Source organism: Lipophrys pholis, assembly GCF_963383615.2.
Source record: "Lipophrys pholis genome assembly, chromosome: 3".
NCBI lineage: Eukaryota > Metazoa > Chordata > Actinopteri > Blenniiformes > Blenniidae > Lipophrys > Lipophrys pholis.
In genome coordinates, this window is record NC_137627.1 from 18,121,813 (window position 1) to 18,143,048 (window position 21,236).

Consider the following 21,236-nt stretch of genomic DNA (forward strand, 5'->3'; position numbering starts at 1 on the left):
ATTAAGAATTATTAAGACATGGGCACATGGCATGATGTCCTACAAATCGTCTGCAAAGGTTTAAGTAGACCCATGCAAGGTTAATTAAAAAGACAGACCTTCACTTTCAGCCCTGAAGATGAAGGTTCGATTGCTTGTGCCAACCTCTAATTTCAGCTCCCCAACACTGGTCACGTTCGTGATGAACGCTGTCGAGATGATGCCCTTAGAATACACATCCTACAACGCACACGTACAAACAGCACGAGTGAAAAACCGACTGCTGTTGAGCCAATGAGCCTTGAGTATGTGTCATTACCTTGTCAGTGTCAAAGTATCTCAGATAGTCAGCATCCAGCTTCACCCATCGCCTCTGGTAATAAAGAACCCTAGAATAAAAGGGCATGCAGAGGAACTTTTACAACGTTTTTTTTTCTTCTTTTTTAATATTAGAAATTATATTGTAATGTGTACAAATCAATGAGGCTTCTATTTTCAGCAGAAACAAAGCTTCTGTGTGTGTGTGTGTGTGTGTGTGTGTGTGTGTGTGTGTGTGTGTGTCTATGGGATGTTTTCCATACCCCTGAGGGGGATTCTTGTCCAGCCAGCCCATTTTTATGACTGCAGAGAGCTGAGCGTTGTCTTCCTTAGCTGCCGGGGGAAGCCTGCCATTGTCTGGCAGGTAGACGCTGCCTTGTTGTTTGTCAAGACCCTCATTCTGCCACAGGTTAGAGCTTTGGAGGCACAAAAGGGAAAACATATTTACACTTAATCCTTTTTTTTTTTTTTTTTTTAGCAATCCTTCTAGTTGTATCATAAGGATGTGCCAGTAGTACCTTTTCGCACAAGGACTTACATTTAGATCATTTGCAATACCGCGCGATCATAGAAATACTTAATGATGGCTGAACTCCTTTTAAAATGTTATATTGTCTCTCGATGCTGATCATTTCCCAACTGTGCCAATTATCATTTCCTGACTGTTAATAATTGGCCAAGTTTTTCTGAAACATGCCACACATGCCACACTTTCCAGTGGGATACAACCGCAAACAAAGTTTTTCTTGGCATAATCCACACGGCACTGTTGTAGCTGTTATGTTGCATTCCACATGTGATTGCAATAAGCCATAGCACAGCAAAGTGAAGAGAATCATTTTTGTTTGACTCCTTAATAAATATACACAATCAGATTGCCAACTGCAAGAAGTCCAGCGCGTAGCTGCCAGTCAGATTTACTTTTGACGCAGTTGTTTCTCATATTGATCCTCTTTCACTGACTGCTTGCTGTTGATGACAAGCTTCCATGAAGTGGTCGTGTGTCGGTGTATCACAGCACTTTCGGGAGTACCATCGCGCAGTACCGGACCCGATACTGATATCAGCATCAGCGCATCTCGATCGAGAGAGTACATGTATCGAACAGACATTAACTATAACTTCACTAACAAGGCATCAGCATTGCCAAGTGGCCAAACCTCCCTCGGACAGCATTTCAAGCTCTCCTACATTAATATCTCTGTTGCTGGTTTGTGTGTTGCTCACTCATCGTAATCCAGAAGCTCATCGTCACTACACAAAGAATTGCACCGCTTGCTTGGGTGGCCAGGCACCGTCAGGGACATGTCCTGTAAGAAGAGACATTGGTCACTCAGGAGGGAGAGTGCAAAGTAACAACACAGTTCTTACACGCTCAGCTTCCTCTTACCCTGTCAGATATATTCAATCGATGGACGCCGGGGGAGTACAAGTCTGGATCTTCGTAGTCATCAGAATTATCATCGACTGAACCTAACCCTGACAGACCATGGAAGAGATCGGAACCAATGACGTTTCATAGGAAAAATATATCATTATATTGACAGAACAAACTCAAAAGGATCCAGCAGAAGTCATTTAACAGATTTCAATTCGCCTCTGAGCCAATTTCCTCTGCTGGTTGAATTATATACAGCTACCACACAAAAAAGATCTAATACATTTTGAATTAAAGGTCTAACTTTGCTTTTAGTTAAGAATTGCTGTTATGGTTGTGTACTGCCTCTGTGCATAAAGTTCAAGATTTGTGTTTTTGGAGTTTTTTTTTTTAATGCTAAATCACTGTGATGAATAGATTTATCAAGTACAGCAGATGTGAACATGACATATTTTTAAACATTCTGAGTACCCACAGCAAAAAAAAAGAAGGAAAAAAAGGCAACAGTGAACACTCTCTGACTGAATAAGTGTTAGTCCCATAACTGAAGAGGAAAGACGTCTTCATGAGTTATTTATTATATACTAGTTACCAGTTCATTTGGTCGGACTTACTCTCACCACTCTATTCAAGTCTTTTAATCCTATCCAGCTGAAAAGATTCAGCATGCCTTCTTTTAATAACCATAACTCATACACCATTTAGGAGATCTAGAAAATTCAAAAAAGTACCAGAAGGCAGAGAAAACAACTGTACCCAGTCACAGATAAGAATCACAGGATTGCTACATATCTACAGTATAAACTGTACCATCAAACACACAGTAAAAATATAGAACTGCCCAATAGTCTAAATTCAGGGTTTCTCTGGAAAATAAGCAGCAGCGCTTATTTATATAATTCTACAGCAATAAAGACAAAGGAAATGCAGATAATCTGAATAAGGGTTTTACAAGTCGAACATCAATAGAGGCAACTAATATTAAGTAACATTCCCTCTCATGTGAGGAAGAGGTTAAAGAAAGGTCAACCCTTCCTGTAAGGAAATAAATTAAAGACAGAAGCCATGATTAACAAGGACTTGGTTCATGTCGGCATAAAAAAACATCAGCAGAGCTTCAAAAACAGCTGGTCTTCTTGCGAAAAAAATCGAATTAAAACATTTAGCTTCAAACACACCGAGACTCCACTTGATGCCAAAATCAAAAAGGGTAAATAACAGCACCTTAATTCTCCATGTCTGGAGTACGTGCAGCAACTGGTTAACCTTGTGCACATTTTCTGAGATATGACATCTTATGATGCCACCAGATGGAATCAGTTGGACCACTGTTGGTTACCAGGATGTGTAGCATACAACATTTGTGATCGACGACTAATCAAACGGGATCGTAGTTATTTAGATATTTCTAGTATGGAAAACATCCCTTTTTGGCAAAGCTATACAAAGAAGTAACACAAATTTTAAAAGGGTGTTGTCTTGGCTAAAATCTTCATTTTTAGTGGGAAGTATAACAGTACAAGGAAGTCTTCTGACCTAAATTAGCAATGCTGGTACGTGTTGTCCGCTGCGTAATTTTCAACTACCGGGAAGCAGATGCCAGCACACATGCACAGGAAGGATAAGAGTTTCTGCCAATTTGGAGTCTCCTAATGGTTGCTAGAAGCTCTGTGATGTGTGGTAAAAGGTAGAAGTGTGTGAAGACTGGAGGAGAATTACATGAATGTTTATGCATGGAAGCTTGTGGTGTAAAGGACTGAAGCTAATATATAATACTGGGGAAAAACAAACAAAAAAATAACAACTCCCACCTGTATTATAATGCATAAGGAAAATTAGGATATAACCAGATTGCTAAAGTTCACATTAATAGAAAAGCAAAACACACATTTGAGAGGTCCGATTTCAATATCAAGCTACAGCCACAGGCACATACGTTAAGTGAAAATATAAGGCAGATAATCCACACTCAGGTCTGTGGCTCACTTTTTTTTATAAAAATACTAAATGGAGAAACCCTAGTGTTTGCTGCAGGTCAACTGTGACAACTGAAGCCAGCAGAGGAGGAACTTTGCCGATCTGTAACAGCATCCGATCAAATCAGCATGAGCTTGGAATCTATCTGTATGAAGCATCGCTCAACAGGAGAGGCAAATGTCAGTTTCCTTGTTACAGTTTCCACTCACTATAAAATATATATATATATATTTTTTTTTTTTCAGTAAATTGCACGTCCAAATTGAAAACATAGCCAAATCCTTTTCATAAACCACAACCACTCTGGATCGGACAACCATTTGTCACATGCTGTTCATCTGCTTTTCTGATTTGTCCGGTCATTTATGTTTGTAAATCATTAGGAAACAAAAAACACTACATCACTCACTGCAGCTACGGACCAGCTGTGGAATCCTCCGAGCAGGCAGAGCAGGCTGCGAGTCAGATCGTGTTGACAGTTGAGCGTTTTCTTGACTTTTGGACGTCCTGATGCGAGGTGGGACCAGCGGCGATAGGGCGTTCGGAATCTCATCCGCGTCCTTCTTGGGAGTGGGATGTGGGCTGGTGGACAGAGGGGCACAGGCCCGGTCAGCAGAGACAGGCAAGTCGTCGGACCTCACCGCATTCTCAAAAGGTTCAGCAGCATCTGAACGCCTTCCGTTGCGAAGCACCACAGTAAAAAAACCAGTTTATGGGGGGGAAAAAAGTTAGACAATGCTGAAGCGGAAAAATGACAAAATTGCATGAAGGAAAAAAAAGAAAAGAAAAGAGACTCCAGTACAATTGGAATTACTAACTGCTGCTTTAAAGTGGTGCTGTGCCTCTCTGACTGTGTTATTTTCCTCCTTTGCTTCTGGTTTAAGTTGCAGGTCTGAACCTGCCTCAGTCACTGATAACATATCTGTCGTATACAAATACAGAATACCTGTCCATTGCCAGTAAATACAGACAATCTAAACACATACACATAGCATGTGTAGCATTTAAGCGGGAGTATGCAATCTGGATAAATTCCAGAGGGTGAAAGAAAATCAACAGCTGTCTGCTATCATCTGAAGGAACTCTAAACACATTTTGTCCATAAGTTAGAAGTCCTTTGCTTTATCTTTTATATAACAGCCTCTATATGCAGAAGACTGACACAGCTTTCACTGCAGAAGAAAAAAATATTTTCTCCTGAGTCAAACAATACTGAGCTTTACTTAAAATAGTAAGAGGAAGCGAACATTTTCAGTCAAAGGAAAAATAAAAAATCAGCATCGAATGTGGGTTCTGGTCTTGCTTGACGCATGTTTTTAATTATATATTCAGGAAGTGATGTTATGCTGTTTACATTTCTTTTTTTGATCTTGATATTTCCGAATTGAATACACTACGGCGATATTTTACGATATTTTGCAATTATGCTTATCATATTACTTTCAAACATGTTCCTACTTTAAGATTCACCTGTGCACTTTTTGGAGATATCCTAACTGTTCTGTTTCTATCCTCACACTGGTGATGGGCTTTTGCAGGTGGACGTCTCATAACCGTGACTCCGAGAGTGTTTATGACACAACTAACGGAGAAAACAGAGCTTTGTGTTCATATAGTGGTCATTACGATGACCTCTCAATACACCAATACATACTCAAACAAGCTTAATCAGTGTATCATACTGAGCTTCGCAGTACCATCAAACAGAAATACTGCAAATACTGCAAGTGGAGGTTATCTTGGAGAAACGGGCAGTCGCTCACTCATTGTACATCTTTTGGCAATCTTACAGAGCACAAATGAAAAGTAAATCCAGTCAATCTATGAGACAGTTAAACACAAATAACTCTACAAAAAAAACCCATAAACCATCTAAATGTAGAGAACAATGGGAGTAATAGGAAAGTCAAGAGTGAGAGCATAAGCTTGGTTCATCCAGTATTGTGAAAGTTCCTCTTTATTTGTCCTTCTTTTGCACATTTCCTTCTTTCCAAAATACCAAGACCCAATGATTTTCACATAAGACATTAGTCACACATTGCAGTAAACAGCTGGGAAAAAACAAGTGGAAACTGATTCCTATCAAGAGTTAAAACAGCAAATTAGAATCTATGAGGAGGGCTTAAATAATCCAATCTATTCAGGGCTGTTACAAACAGTTTACGTTCATGAGTCTTGCTGTTATTTGTTGTGTCAAACTGTCTGGGAGCTAAACAAACACCTAACTACATAATAAAAATTCATACCATAGATAGGAAGGATGTGCAACTTGAGAACTACATTAGTACACACACACACACATTCGCAAAAGATCACGTTAAATTCATGCAACACTCTGAACATAAACCATGTATTAGTCATGATTTTTTGTTTTTAATTAAAAATATACACAAACCCAACAATGACGGGAAACTGCCATGCTCACACAGTTCCTCCTTTTTCTCTGGGGAGCCGTGTTGAGAGGGGTCTGCGAGCGGCAACCTATATTTAACTTGCTCTACGCCAAGTAAAAGATGACTGTAAGCTGAAGAAACAATGTTGGTTCCTTTCTCCTCCCACGCTGTGCGTAAGTTCACTTATTTAGGGGGTTCAGAGCCATCGCCTTAAGTAACTACTTCAACAAACGATAAGTACTTCTCACTAGCGCATGGGTTAACTGGATGACTTCATTTCTTTTCACTTAGTCCCGATCACATGTTAAATTCAGCCCTTTGTCACTCCAGATTAGAAGCCAAAAGAAGATGCTTGAAAACCTCACCGCAAGAAAGAAAAAAAACCCACTTGATCACTTTTACAGCTAAACATGCCTGGAATGCCTTTTCAGAGCACTTTCTTACTTGTTTTGCTCCTTCCACGGTCAAACAGGGAGGACAACAGAAACACCATCAGCTCAACAAATGCTCTGGGGAAAAATGTTGAAAATCCACTTTCATGCAGGATTATTCCGACCTTCACCTACATCGCCAACTTAACGTGGAAGCGTGCAAAAGCAATGTGAGGTTTGAGTAACGGTACCTAAAATTACAACAGCACGGCAGAGCAGAAAACATGAACATGGCAAGTTTCCTTGTTAGAAGCTTTGCCATGGGGGAGATAGAAGAAAGAGGGGGAAGTGGAGAGAGCACATGCTAAAAGGCAAGCATAAATAGGGGGGTGGGGGGGGGAGAGAGGTGCGATTTCAATAAACATCACCTGTCCCGACTTGTTCAGACGGAGTCCTCTTCCATTATGGTAAAACAATCTTACATCAGAAAGCAGGAGGAAATGACAAGTCGACCAACGGGGGTGGGGGTGGGGGGGTGGGGGGCAAGGCACACTGACAACGAAATAAAGAGAGTTCAACGAGAGCATGTGAACGAGCTGAGCTCTGAAAGTCTGAGGGCTGTTCCTGGTTTTCCTCTACGTCGATGCCCCACTCTCTCTTTCTCACACAGCGGCTAATGAAGAGGGGAGTGTTTGACTGGTGTTGTTCTCCATTGTGACTTCCTCCCTTTTTTTTTTTTTTAGCTAGTTTCTCTTTAAAAGATACAGAAGGTGCATTTGTCACTTGAAATCAAAGTCTGATGTAAGGATTCATTCTTTATCGAGAGGCAAAATACCCCATCAGAGTGTGTGTTATGACCAGGAAAGAAAACATTGTGAGGAGGAAATGTCTGGCCTTACAGCTTTCAGCAAAGTGTGTGTTTTGTTTTAGTTGGTGGTGAGGCTGTTTGTGGCAAAGTATGAGCAAATGCAAATTAGACCACATATTTACAGGGAGATGTTATTGGCCTGTTCATCACTCACAGCTTGTTCTGATCACATATTTCAGTATTCAACAGGCCACTGAGCTTCACGTCTACTGCATGCTTCCATGTTTCAGTTTCAGGAAGTGTTTATTTTACTTTCAGGAAGTCCTTTAAAAGTCTAATGTGACATCTGATTTGTCTGACACTGAAGCTCCACAAGAGGCACCTTTGGTCCAAATCGACCAATAGATGGCAGCAGAATCCACAGGAAGGGAAAACCGTGTCAGAAATTACATTGGTGAATATCTTTTCATTAAATTGATCTCATAACAAGAAACCCAAACACACCTTAGTATTAATGATTATCATTTCTTTGCATCTATTAATAAATCTTACACTCATTCACAGGAAACAAGGATGTAAGCATATTGACAACACAAAATAGAATTATCTTATGTTATAATCCTCCTATTTTTCATTCAAGTGATATCGTTTTACAAAACTATCTGCAATGTGGTAGGATACAAAACCGTAGCTTTAAATCCAGACACATTTTCTATTGTTCTTATGGACACTTTGATTTGTAGTCATTTCCTTAATTTAAGCTGAGCTGCAACTGTATTTATTATTAACATGACCTTGGTCTAACCCTGAGCCCGACTCCAAAATGCAGGTTCAGCTTATAATTCAAAGTAACCTGAAATGGTTCACTCTGTTTTTATCACCATCATAACTCAATCCCCACACACACACGCACAATTTCCTGCCCTCTGCACACACGCACATGCAAACGCAGCCCATAATTCCCTTGCAACCTTTTTCAGGATTGTTCCTGAGATACATTTACAGCTGGTCCCTCAACACACACACCCACACCCACACCCACACCCACACACACACCCACACACACACACACACACACACACACCATAGTGAAGGAGTGGTGGGGTTGGAAAAAGTCTCACCTCTTTGCTGAGGAAACCTGTGATGGGAATCTGTGTGGAACCAGTGGCACGCCTTTAGATCCCACTCCTGCTTTTGGAGGAAGAGGTGGAGCGTTTCTGTCTCCAATTGGGGAGGCGGTCGGGGAGATGGGTGAAGATGTGATGGATGGAGATTTTCTTGCTCCTTCACTGTCTGGATGTTGTCCCGGTGGCTGGATGGACAACGTCTGAGGCCTAGTTTGGGTGGAGGGGATGCTGGGTGGGGTGGGAGGAGCTTTCATGGACACTGGTGTGTTGGTGGTTGGAGATGCAGGCCTGCAGTATACAGCCGGGGCTTTCTCTGCATGTGCGTCTGTTGTAGGGGAATCAGCAGGAGGGGACGGACACTCTGAAGTAGTAAAGCGCTGCGGAGGGCAGTTGGGGGTGCTTCGTGGAGGGACGGGGGGTAAAGACGAGTCAGACACTGGTGAGACTGAGCTAGAGCGTCTGTCCACTGGAGCACTAGAGCGAAACTTGGTTCTCTCTTTTGGCACTGGCTTCACACTCTCTCCATCAACTCCTCCATTCCCCTCATCCTCTTTACCTCCTCTATGTGTCTGTCTTTGTACGATAACCGGCTTCTTCTCTCCTGCTTCTCTGCCATCCTCTTGTACTCTGGAGAGCTGTCTCTCCTTCGGCACCGGTTTTTCTCTCCTCTTCACTGAGGGGGCCTCACCATCTTTTTGCTCACTTTCCTGAGCGACGGGTTTTTCCTCTGCTGGAATGGGCACAGGTCTCTTTCTTTGCAGTGCTTCGGCATTACCCGCTTCCTCAGCTTGCTCATGTGACGCGTCGCGATTGAGGTGCCATTTGCTCAGGCTGGCCAGGATACGTCTCTGATGACCCGGCAGGGTGATGCCCATCTGCTCCAGCTGATCCGAGGTGAGGCCGCGACACTGTGCCAACGTTGCAAACCCGGCACTTTGAAAGGCCTCAGAGTACTGCTCCAGGCGAAGCACGCTCAGCCAGTCCCACAAGTCAACCCAGGATTCAGACTGAGACATGGTCCACATCCACAGAATCCCCGTCTACAAAGTTTGCGCAGCTGTCAACGGGTCATATCATGGCTTACACAACCTGTGGAGGAAACAAACAAAAAAGACACATAAAGCTACACTGGAACAAAATACACTGTACTTCAACAACATAACTGTTTTTTGTTTGGGTTTTTTTTTTTTTTTTTTTTTTTTTTAGATTGAGATTTCGCAAAAAAAAAAAAAGACATTTTGGGAAAATAATGACCTCATCAAGAAACTTTTAAAAATAGCTTATGTACGTCACATTGGTCTGATTACAGACAAAATGATGAAGTGAAGTATTGCAAAACAGCATTAATAATCATTTCCAAGGAAAGCAAATCACTATGATTAATAATCCATCAATTCCATCCCTCAACATTTTTACAGTGTAAACACACGTGTGTCGAGACTCTCTGTGCTAAAGTTGCTTGAGTAAATGTATGCCTCCTCTGTAAAAGAGGAAGTTTTGATCACGGCTGTAGTTGTCCCATATAGTTCAGTTGTTTTATAAATATTGTTTTATTATTGGCTCCGTTAGTTTCTCCACCCAGTTTAAACAGTCAGACATTACCAGAAATTGTGCGTCTCATCTACATATGACACACACGAGAACCAAATCCTCCAGACCGGACAAACATCAAGTGTTAATGGTATATTAAAGCCAGTTGTGTTTCTTTACTGAAACACTGTCGTAACACACCGCCATGGAAGGAAGTGCGAACGACACAAGTGTTAGAATACAAAGCATGCTCTCGCACACAATCAGTTCTCCTTGCACCTCTCAAACACACACTTCAATGCCACTTAAGTGGACTGGTGATCAGCCTCCATTATTCGAGATCCTAATGCACAATAGACTCTGGGTTTCTGTTTTCCCATGCAGTAAATCTTGGCATATTGCTGATGCACGACATGGCAGGGTTCAGACGCTCCAGACATTCTTCACATGCAGCTCGAGTCACGACGACAGGTCTTCAATAACAAACGGCGAGCGGGACCGGCTCCCGGCTTTCACATGACGCAAACCTGTCGGACTGTATGCAACAGCTCCTTCGAGATGGTTTGAACGCAAGAACCACCTGAGCTACAACTAAAACCCCTGCAAACTACAAACAACTTGGGATGAATGCAACTATAGATACTTTCCCCTGTCAAAAGTATTAACCTTAATTCTGTCTCTGCAGTGTTTCATTGTCGGAAACCACAGAGGAAGATGCCAGTTTCCCAAACCACTAACACAGCCCTCTCTCAGCGGATGCACGCACGCAGGCACACGCACGCACACACACACACACTCTGATGTGGGATACGATGAACACAGACCAACATGTCTCATCTCACATTAGACTGAATGAAACTGGACAGTAAAATACAAGTAGCTGTGGCAGAATCTTTCAAGTCAGCAGCTAAAGCAAAATATTAAAGCAGTACACCTCGTCAACCCACTGCAGAACGCTGAAGACTTTTTAATAGCGTTTATAATTTGAACTCCAAATTATTACACAACCAACATGAGAGACGGTCGCGTTCGGACAAAATATATGATTTGCTGTAATTGTTCTGATGTGTGAATAAATGTCTCCAAGATAAGATCTAATTGTATTTTTGGGACGAATGAAGAGAATAAATCAATAAGTTCAAAAATACATAAATATCAATCTCATGCTATTGCAAGTTAATTCATATTCAGCTTCTCAATAGTTTATCTTTGGAAGTGAAATCCTTGAAATCCCAAAGCTTACAATCAGTAATAAAAGAACACATTACAGGTCAGACTGACATAGATAACATTTGCTTGAAATATATTGACCAATAGACTAAACAAAACATCAACATTAAATATAAAGAAATCCTGATTTCATGACTTTACTGGGGGTGCCCATCCAGGCTGAGTGAGCACAAAGTAACGGTACTATCCAGTTTGAGAAAAAGCATTTGTGACTATGTTGAAATAAGCGCATTTCATTTCCTGTCAAATGTTTCCTCAAACAGAGGTGAGACGACAGGGCCCCAGGACAGTCAGTGTGAGTCTTTCAGTCTTCACACAGATCAAATGCAGTTCCTATTTTTGAAATTGAGGAACTTGGAGTTTGCCGTTGCAATGAATTATAGCCCAGGCTGAGCTGCGGCCATCAGTGTATTACTCACAAACCAAACATAGCACAGTTTGGTGTGAAAAAAAAAAAAAAAAAAAAAACCGCATACGAGGTCTCACTCAAATGTAACTCAGCATCTCTGACCAGACGGTTCCATCTCAGCATAGTTTGTGTGTGCGTCTATCAGGAACACCATCAATAAGTGTTGGGAGCTTATGCCGAGGGTGTGACACAAAGTGCATGCTTCTGACCTGCGTCATTTTGTCACCCTGCCTGACGCTGAGACACTCATCCATACGTTTGTCTCCCCCAGGTTGGATTACTGCAACTCACTCCTCTACGGCACCACCAACAAAAACCTTCAAAAACCTCAATACATTCAGAACAGCGACACCAGGCCGCTCACCAGAACCGAAAAACAGAACCGCATCACACCAGTCCGGAAATCCCTACATTGGCTCCCCGTCTCTGCCAGAATACGCTTCAAGATGTGCCTCCTCACCTACCAGTGTATTCATGGACGATGCACCCCTCTACCTCAAGGAACTGCTCCTTCCGCCCCAACAACACCTCACACCTCCCTATCCTGATAACCAAACGCAGCGCCATGGCGTGACCGGGTCTTCTGCTCCGCTGCTCCCAGCCTGTAGATTGTTTTAAATAAAAGACTAAAAACATTCCTGTTTTGCAGCTCTTATTGATTTTCATTGCTGTTTTTTTAAGTGTTCTTATTGATTTTACTGCTGATTCTTAAATATTTTAAATCACTGCTTTTAGCCTATGTTGTCGTTTTCAGCACTTTGAGATTCTCGAGTGTAAAGTGCAATACAAATAGAATTCATTATTATTACCACAACAATGTGGCCAGATAAATTCACCTCAGATCCAGCCATTTTTAGTTTTAATTGAGATAGTGAACCTGATGTGAAAATGGGAGAGCACTGCTCAACATGGTGTGTAAGAACCAGCCGGGCGCCTACGTGACACATTCAATTTTGTGGTTTCAAAGTGAAGATTGGTTGAAACACTGAGTTACCAGAGGGTTTGTTAAGACGCCTTAAGTGGTCACATGAAACACAATTTGATTTCAAGTGGGTGGAACTATTCAAAACATGGCATATAAGTGAAGAATATTGCTGTTGTGTTTTAGTCTGAAGAGTTAAGAGTATATCCTAAAAGCAAATATATGCTGCAGTGTTTCTCTTGTGGTAAAACGCTCCTCGGTTTCTGTGCTTCACAAAGTTAAACCTACTTTGGCCTTATTGCTGCACTCAAAGTGTGAAGACTGTCAAAAGTACATAAAGCAAAAAAACAACAAAAAACCACGAGTAACATTGTTTCCTGTTAAAATTAATGAGACATTTCATAAACAATTAGACTTGGCAGAGCTGTTAATTATTTTTTTTTGATTCACCATGTTTTATTTTCTGTTTTGAACCAGCATTTTGCTCTCAAGAGATTTCAATTCACTTATCCTCCACTCTCTCCCTCCTCCATCTTCCTCCCTGCTCCCTCCCTCCCTCCCTCCCTCCCTCCCTCCCACTCAGAAAGCTGCCAATAACAGAGTCTCTGTGCAGCCTTCACAATGGGCATTTTGTTTCCTGGGTAAGTACATGCACACACAGACAAACAAGGAAAAGAAAATGCATGGTTTCGGCCCAGCGCTCGAGTCTGCTCGCACACTCTAAAAGAAGCGCTCACCTAATGACATGGCGAGAGAGAGAGAGAGAGACTGTATGTGTTCACCAAAAGGGGATATGAGACACCTCTTGGGCCTCGGTGTGCGCCGATCAGCGACGGCCAACAACGATGTGAACGCAGCCGACTGTCAGTGCGCTCGATTCTTAACATCAAACTCAGTTTATTAGCAATAACATGTGTCAAGTACATTTTTCTCTTGCCCTTTAATAAACAAAATTCTGTTTTACAAAATCAATGACAATTTTGACGAGAAATAAGACACGACTGCTCGTCAGGCTTCCTGTCATTGTAAAAGCCACTCACTACGGTACACCATGCAATACAGTGGGTATTGTAGCTCATATTATTCCATCCATCCATCTTCTATTGGCTTATCACCAGGCAAACAGAGACACATGCAAAATAAAACCACACCCACTTTCACACCGATGGGTAATTTCAGAAAAATTTTACTCGCACGCATGTTTTTGGCCAGAGAAAAGCAGAGAATATTCAATCTCCACACAGAAAGGCCAGGCTAAGATTTTAACAAGCTTCCTGCAATGAGGGGCGAGCACGAACCACCACACAACTGTGCAGCATGCTTCTGCTGCTTTGGAGGACAACAGAAGTATTCAGAGTGTAAAAAGTGGAATTGATTAAAAAAAATAAACCACGATGACCTCACAATGACTGCAGAGAAAAAGTACATCTAGCTGAACTGCAGACACCGTTCAGGAACAAGAGGGCATTCCAAGGATTTAACACACGTCAATCAATTTTCCTCAGTTTTATTCTGGAGTTGAAGGGAGGATGCAATCTGAACATTACATCAGTTCATCACAGGACAGACACACACACTTATAGTCATGCCTGCAGGTAATGCGGAGTCAACAATTATCTCACATGAATGGTTTTGGACTGTGGGATGAAACCTGGGGTAGCCGGAGAAAACCCAAGACACGCTCAGGGAGAACATGCAAACTGCGCAGTATGATAATCTAGCATTCCTTAAAGATACAGACGACAGTGATCAAGACAGGAATCAATATTGTGAGGAAATAAGAAAAATGGATGCGATGATAATATGTCTTGCAATAAATAAACATCAATAAAATATGTGTGGTTTGGGTTGATACTTTTTAATAAAAAAAATTTTAAAAGCCAAAACCTACAATCCAGTACAGTCAGGCTTTTGCTGCAATATGTATGCTGATATCACAATGACAATAAATGTGCTATATTATGCAGTACTTGTTCTTTCCAAAAATTGTTTGGTAGAAATGGATTCATTAAAACTAGACTTTTTTAATTTATATCATACATATCCGCGTGCCTCATTTACTTGCACTGGGGATTGTCTGAGTGACGATTTGGACTAAGTAATGATATTACACTAATTACTCCCTTGAGGAGGCAAGTTGATGAGGCGCAAATAAATAAATGACACAGTTGGGCTGGATTTACACATGATCTTATCCTGTCTTATTATTTAATCAGAAGGCTAATAGTAATATGAGAGAGCTCTTCATTCTGTCTTCAAAGTGTATTAGCAAGAGGAAAACCTGTGCTTATATATTTTCCTTAACTGAAGAGGAGTAGCCTTTAACACACTCGTGGGCAGATTCAGGTTAACCACTAGTGACTGTGGAAACATCAACCAACCTCCAATCACAGTTTAGCTGACTGCCTAAGTTGACTTGAGCCCATCATCTATTAATCCAACTTTATTTTATAGGTCACAGTGTAGAGCTGCTTCCTGCACTGCTGGGGCTCAAATATGCGAGATTTCTGAAATCAAAAATCTATGATTGCACTTTTATCCTAACATTATTTATCAAGATGACGTACTTATAAGGGCATCTGAAACACACGCACGTGCGTGCACACACACACACACACACACACAGGACATGACTCATTCATCCACCAGTAGACACACACTGCTGCTTTCAGCCCACTTTCAATTAGAACTGAATAGTGACTCAGTCCTGCCAGTACAGCAATGCATCTGAACAATGTCCTCTGGTGAACAACCTTCTGTGTGTGTGTGTGTGTGTGTGTGTGTGTGTGTGTGTGTGTGTGTGTGTGTGTGTGTGTGTGTGTGTGTGTGTGCGTGCGTGCGCACACACTTACTGGTAACTATACAGAGTCCGGCCTTTCACAAGCATACGTTTCTCATAGCAACTCCCCTCAATCCACCGATCACGCTGGACTCTTAGTCATAAGTCTGTTTTAAAAAAAAAAAAAAAAAAAGAACTCAGTGATTGAACTATTTGAGTATGATGTCTGGGTGGCGACTTTAGATGTTATTGAACATTGCCAATGATAATGTTTGCATTTTGAAACCAATGAAGAGAAAATAAATAAATCATACAAACAAAACAGACACATGTGATTATAAAACTCTACAGTGGAAAAAAAGAAAAATGGAGATTGAAGCTACCAAACATAAAATAGTGCTATAGGGGAGCAAAGTATATCACTAGAATCTCTTCCGGTCCTACTGGAAGAAGCACACATGGGACTCAAAATTGATGATAATATATGGATAAAGTGCAAAAAAATTTGGTTTTGTATGGGAGGAAAAAAAATCTTTTTTTCAGGCTCAATTAATAGGTTCACCTACGCTGTGAAGAACAGCAGGGTACAACTAATTGACTGACAAAGGGCTGGAGTATACTGCACAACTATTTCATGGACAAGCTATTAAGTCACGTGAACAACTCAAAAGGTGGATGAATTGTAGGCTAGAGGAAGATTTTACTCATCTATTTTGGGATTATATATTACAAGGTATAATTTCAGATGATATAACAGTGACTGTCAACAGGTCCGGGGCTTAACTCTGCTTCCGGCAATTGTGAGCTGGAACTGGCTCTACACCCGGATGCATGGATGGATAGATGATGGTCTAACTACTCAGAATTCTACATTTATTAACAAATAATAACAGTAACCTCATTTCAACAGTGAAATGTAAACTTAACAGATTGGAGAAGGAGGGTAAACATATTTGGACTGTGGATAATGGATTACAGATTAAAACAGATTGATTTATGGGAGGATGGGTGTCATTTACACACGCTTCCTTTTTCTGGTTCATTTAGACTTTTAATATGATCGTCATTCTCACATTACTTTGACGACAAATACTGTCATTTAAGGTTTTTGTTGCTTTTTTTTTTTTTTTTTAATATCTCAGTCAAGCAAAAAGCTCAAAATGTGGATGGAATAGTGAAAAGTTACAAAGAATGACACCCATCACGAGAAATGTATGAAACTAGGAAATTAAGAACATTTATAAATGTACTTGCGTCGATGTTTATTTCATGTTTGGAGAAAAAATTAAATAAAGTTGAAATAAACAGAGTAATCAAGCTTTCTGACTGAAATGTGATCCTTCTTGATTTTACATTAAATTACTTCCTCAACAACAAGTTAACCTTCGTTTCGCAAGATGTACAAGCTCATTGCCAAATTATGTATTCCCCTTGTGAAATAACGCAAACTTAATAACCACCGATGCAGAATTTATTAACCTTGACTTACTAGCACAAGACAAGGTTAATCACAGACTCCGGTTATTGCACTACTGGGCCCGTCTTTATCCGGCGTGTATCTCTGCAGCCGGGCTGCTCTGCATCCTCTCCACCGGACAGACTTTCCTCCTCTCACCCCATTACAAGGTGATTCAGCAGCGAGCGAGCATGTGAGCGTGTGAGACAGACAGACAGAGGAAGAGACTTAAGGGGGAAAAGAGGTAAGCCCGAGCAGGATGACGAGAGACAGGGACTGACAGAGCTGCAATATAACATCGATGAACGATAAATAATTCAGAGGCTGCATCCCGAGTGCAAGATCCAACCAGACTGGTAATGTGTACCGGCCGAAGTCGCAATCATGTGATTCATACAACCGGATACAAGTTGTGGTGGAAATATCTGCCACTTACTGATAAGGATGAACTGCGCTGCTGCTGTTGTCACCGTCTTTTTAAAAGACAAACTCAAAACCAGCGTTTTAGTCAAAACAAGGCCAGCTGGCCTAAGATTGTGTTAAATGGCTCTTTTACAAGTTTGTCAGAGTAACAACTAGTGCATCATTACTCATGCTACTCAACTTTTTTTTTGGTTGGTTGGTTTAAATAAAGGTCCTTGTTATTTACCAGGTCCTGTTTTTGTATTTGTCAGTAAACTATATATTTTTGTCTGTTCAACAAAAGCAAAGAACAACAGGTTCACGTTTAAGAGACCTACATTAAAAAAAAAAGTCAACTCTCAGCCGCATTATTTAGTATTTATTAACTCCAAAAGTCCGTTGAGCAAGGCGGTCGTGCTAAATGCAGTCTCTTTTAGGAGCATAAACCCACATGCAAATAATCTATCTTATCACCGTCAGTCAAACGGATCTTTTCAAATCATAAAAAAAAAAACACAAAAAAAACCGTTTCCTCCAACGTAACGCACGTGATTGCATGATCGCAGTTTCACAAGACATCGGCCCTTATTGCATCCATTTAACAAACTTACAAGAGCCTAAATAGTTGAGCTCTGCCGAGCTTCAGGGGAAGAAAGCAGAAATAAGCTGATGTGGAAATCTTAAGCCGCTCGCAATCTGGGTCTGACTGATCTGATGTAGCTAAATGCGATGGTAGTAAAAAAGAATGAAGTGAGGCTGCAACTCTACAGGTATCATTCTCATCATGATTGTCTAATCTAACGGACGTTTTGTCTATGAGTCAATTATCTGCCGGGTCTGTGAAGCAAGTCTTCTGTGACGGATGCCAACAGGTTACGACTAAAATATATTCCAACTAGAACCGGCGCTCGGTAGAGCGCATACCTTCACCAACGCCACAATTGTCACAATGGAAACCAGTGGATTACAAGGTTATTTGATCCACCAGGCCACTCCTTCCATCATTTGTCATGGCCGTTTGAATTGCTTCATGTTATCACTGTTTGATACAGATGTACACACATTTAAAAATTTCCGTGTGACCCCCCCCCCCCCCCCCCAATCTCTGCATCGTGTGGCATACTGAGGACAGGGAACTGAAAACAGAACATAATAGTGTTGGTTTGACATCAATGGAACTAAAACTGACCGTGTTATGATGAAAATAGATTTTTGACTTTTGACCCAATCGCTCTCAAAATTTACTGGAACACAAAATCTTATACAATTTGGGTCAATGGATCTTGCAAAAAGTTGGTTATGTACATACAAATCAATAAATAAATACACGCTGATAAAAACATGGCCTTCACCCAAACTTTTGTTGGCGAAGGCAACTACCCTTCATTCATGAATAAAGCAAAGTGTTTTCTATTTCACAGTGGAAAATGAGTGGTATTTTTAATGCTGCTGGGATCTGGTAATGTTACCAGTTGGGAATATATTTAAATAAATATATATATATATATATATATATATATATACACATTATAAATGACCTTTCCTACTTCCCAGTTACTCAGGAAGTCTTGTAACTAGGAGTTTCCCACTGGCATAGTGGGAAGTTTCTTATAACTTAAAGAAGCTACTTTGATGTCATTCAAAACAACCACATTTGTGCAACTAAATGAAAAATATGCTTTGACATTGATCCAATTTCATCTTGAGTGGGCTGGACAAGTAAAATATTGCCATTATAAAGTTGAAATTTATACTTTGAGAGTTTGTTGTTGCTGTTGTTGTTGTTGTTGTTGCAGCAGAGTAATAATTGACAACAACAATAATGTTAATAAGTAACAAATTCAACATAAATGTAATGTTAATTATTCTTTCTGGTGCAAAATACAGTGAGATGTCACCCAGATGTTGCTTGATGGTTTGGCAGATTGAGCCTTTTGTGGGTCGATTTTGGCCCACGAGCCTTATGTTTGACAGCCCAGGTGGAGACCATGATGCTGACTTTACAAGCAATATTTCATCCATGACTTACATGAGGGATAACATTGAAGGACATGTTGACTTTACCATTGTTGTCTCAAATGGCAACTTTCCAAGTTCCAAGAAAACACCTGAACGCACCACAATTAATAAGAAGACATTAAAGAAGCTGGGAACACAGACATGCAACAATATTTGTTTCCTAAAAATCTAATCGAAACATGAATTTACCTGAAAACATCTTTCTAAATCGCCATTAAATAAAATACGTTTTTGATTCGTTTCCACTAGTTTCTGTAGCTCCAGTGTACCTGTCCTGACTGCAGATGTAAAAACATGTGAAAAAGTTTGGTTTTTTTTAGGAAGAAACTGTCGTGACAGTCACACAACCTGATTAGAAATAACCAATCCGTGTGAGAATAAAACAGCCGTACAGGCAGAGACAAACAACCGCAGAATATTTCCTCCGACCCATCAATTTGTAGACTGTTGAATCAGCAGCCAGTGCGTGAAAGCAACACCGCACACATTTTCTCTCTCAACCAGATTGTGTCTATTATTATCAGCCGGTGGAGAAAAGTTTCTCCCTCGAGAAAAAAAAAAGAAAACGCTGTGGGTTTTAGTCGTTTACTCACCGTTTTATTGAGTGTTCACGCTCACAGGTCCGGACGGTTTGTTTGTCCTCGCGCCGCGACCGCGTCGCTAAATAGCGGATAACATTTTTCTCACGGATGAAAAACTTCAGCCAGGACTCGCTTTCTGGCATCCAAAGTGTCAAGTTAAAACACAAAACCCAAGCCTCTCCTGACGCGAGCTACTAAAATAATATCCGGGTTCTGACTTCATCTGCGTCCACTTTTAGTTTAAAGTACCGGAAGTGTGTGTTTCTGTTGGTTTTCCTGTTAAATATTTCCAACTTGACTGTGACAAAAATGCAAAAACTTCCGTAAGATCATCATGTGACCAGTGAGAAAGAGTGGACAGCCCAGTCTGTTTTCATGCAAATGCCCTTTAACCAAACACTGCCTCAGTTATTTCACACCAGCAAGGCCTGAGCCTCGCTCATGGCTCTTTCAATCAGGAATCAGCACATACACAAAAAAAATGTACACCACCAAAATAATGAGACTACTTACTTTTTCATTCATTCATCAATATTTATTATAGTGTTTGTATAATTAGTTACTTTTGTTTATACTTAGTATTGTTTTATGTTGTACTGTCTGTAATTGGGTTAGGGTTAGAGAATATATATATGTGTGTGTGTGTGTGTGTGTGTGTGTGTGTGTGTGTGTGTGTGTGTGTGTGTGTGTGTGTGTGTGTGTGTGTGTGTGTGTGTGTGTGTGTGTGTGTGTGTGTGTGTGTGTGTGTGTGTGTGAATATTTATGTTTTCCTCTGCACTTATTTATTGTAATCATGGGGAAAATTTTAAATAAAGGCTAAGATAAGGCGTCCCTGACCCAGGGATTTCTCCTGCCGTTTGCTGCTACGTAGTTCAATATCCAAGATGAATGTGTGTATTATGCTTCTGTGGGGTGTCGAAGGTTACTCCTTCTGTTTTGATTGTAGAGTCCCACAGGAACCAGAAGATGGCAACCACTCACCATCAGGAGATTAAGCTTGGAAGACACACGTCAAAATCTATCAGATCATAAGGATTACATCAAAAAGCTTGAAAACTCTAAAAGGAAAAAACATTTAGGGTAGAAAGAGAATACTGAATTTTAATCAGCCTTGAATTATTCAAGTGGGAGCTTTTGATTTTATCTCAGTCACACCAATGAGCACATAGGGGAAAGGATTTCAATCTAATGAAATCAAAAGGTGAAGCCAACTACAAGCTCAACTTTACACTACATTATGATATCCCTGCAGACTCCAAACATAAACCACTCATGAGGCAAATGTATCCCACTTGTGAGTTTTTGCGGATGGGACTACATGTTGCATTCAAGTATCCCCCGTCACTCACAACCTGTAATATTTGTCAAAGTTTTTACAGTGCAATGTTTTCAAATGGGCTTGCTCCTCTGCCTTGCTTGTATCTGTGTGTCACTTACATGATTCGTTGTGTTGGCTTCCCTTATGCTGCAGTCAAAATCCCTTTTACCCAGAACACATGTGAGTCAAAGGCTGATCATTTAGCCTCCAGCAGTGTGAATGGCGGCTACAAAACACCA

General features: G+C 40.8%; 1 protein-coding gene across 3 annotated transcripts in view; it reads right to left on the minus strand.

The window, feature by feature from the left end:
* Positions 1-19,832, minus strand: part of arap1 (ArfGAP with RhoGAP domain, ankyrin repeat and PH domain 1) — a 50,602-nt gene extending 30,770 nt beyond the window's left edge. For all 3 annotated transcript variants that reach the window (XM_080459507.1, XM_080459508.1, XM_080459506.1), the window contains exons 1-8: positions 19,692-19,832; positions 8,346-9,440; positions 4,062-4,234; positions 1,688-1,776; positions 1,525-1,607; positions 561-713; positions 299-368; positions 99-219 (exon numbers count right to left, since the gene is read on the minus strand). In XM_080459507.1, the coding sequence (XP_080315633.1) occupies positions 99-219; positions 299-368; positions 561-713; positions 1,525-1,607; positions 1,688-1,776; positions 4,062-4,234; positions 8,346-9,376 (1,720 nt within the window). In that variant the 5' untranslated portion in view covers positions 9,377-9,440; positions 19,692-19,832. The remainder of the gene's footprint in view (positions 1-98; positions 220-298; positions 369-560; positions 714-1,524; positions 1,608-1,687; positions 1,777-4,061; positions 4,235-8,345; positions 9,441-19,691) is intronic.
* Positions 19,833-21,236: the final 1,404 nt, after the last annotated feature.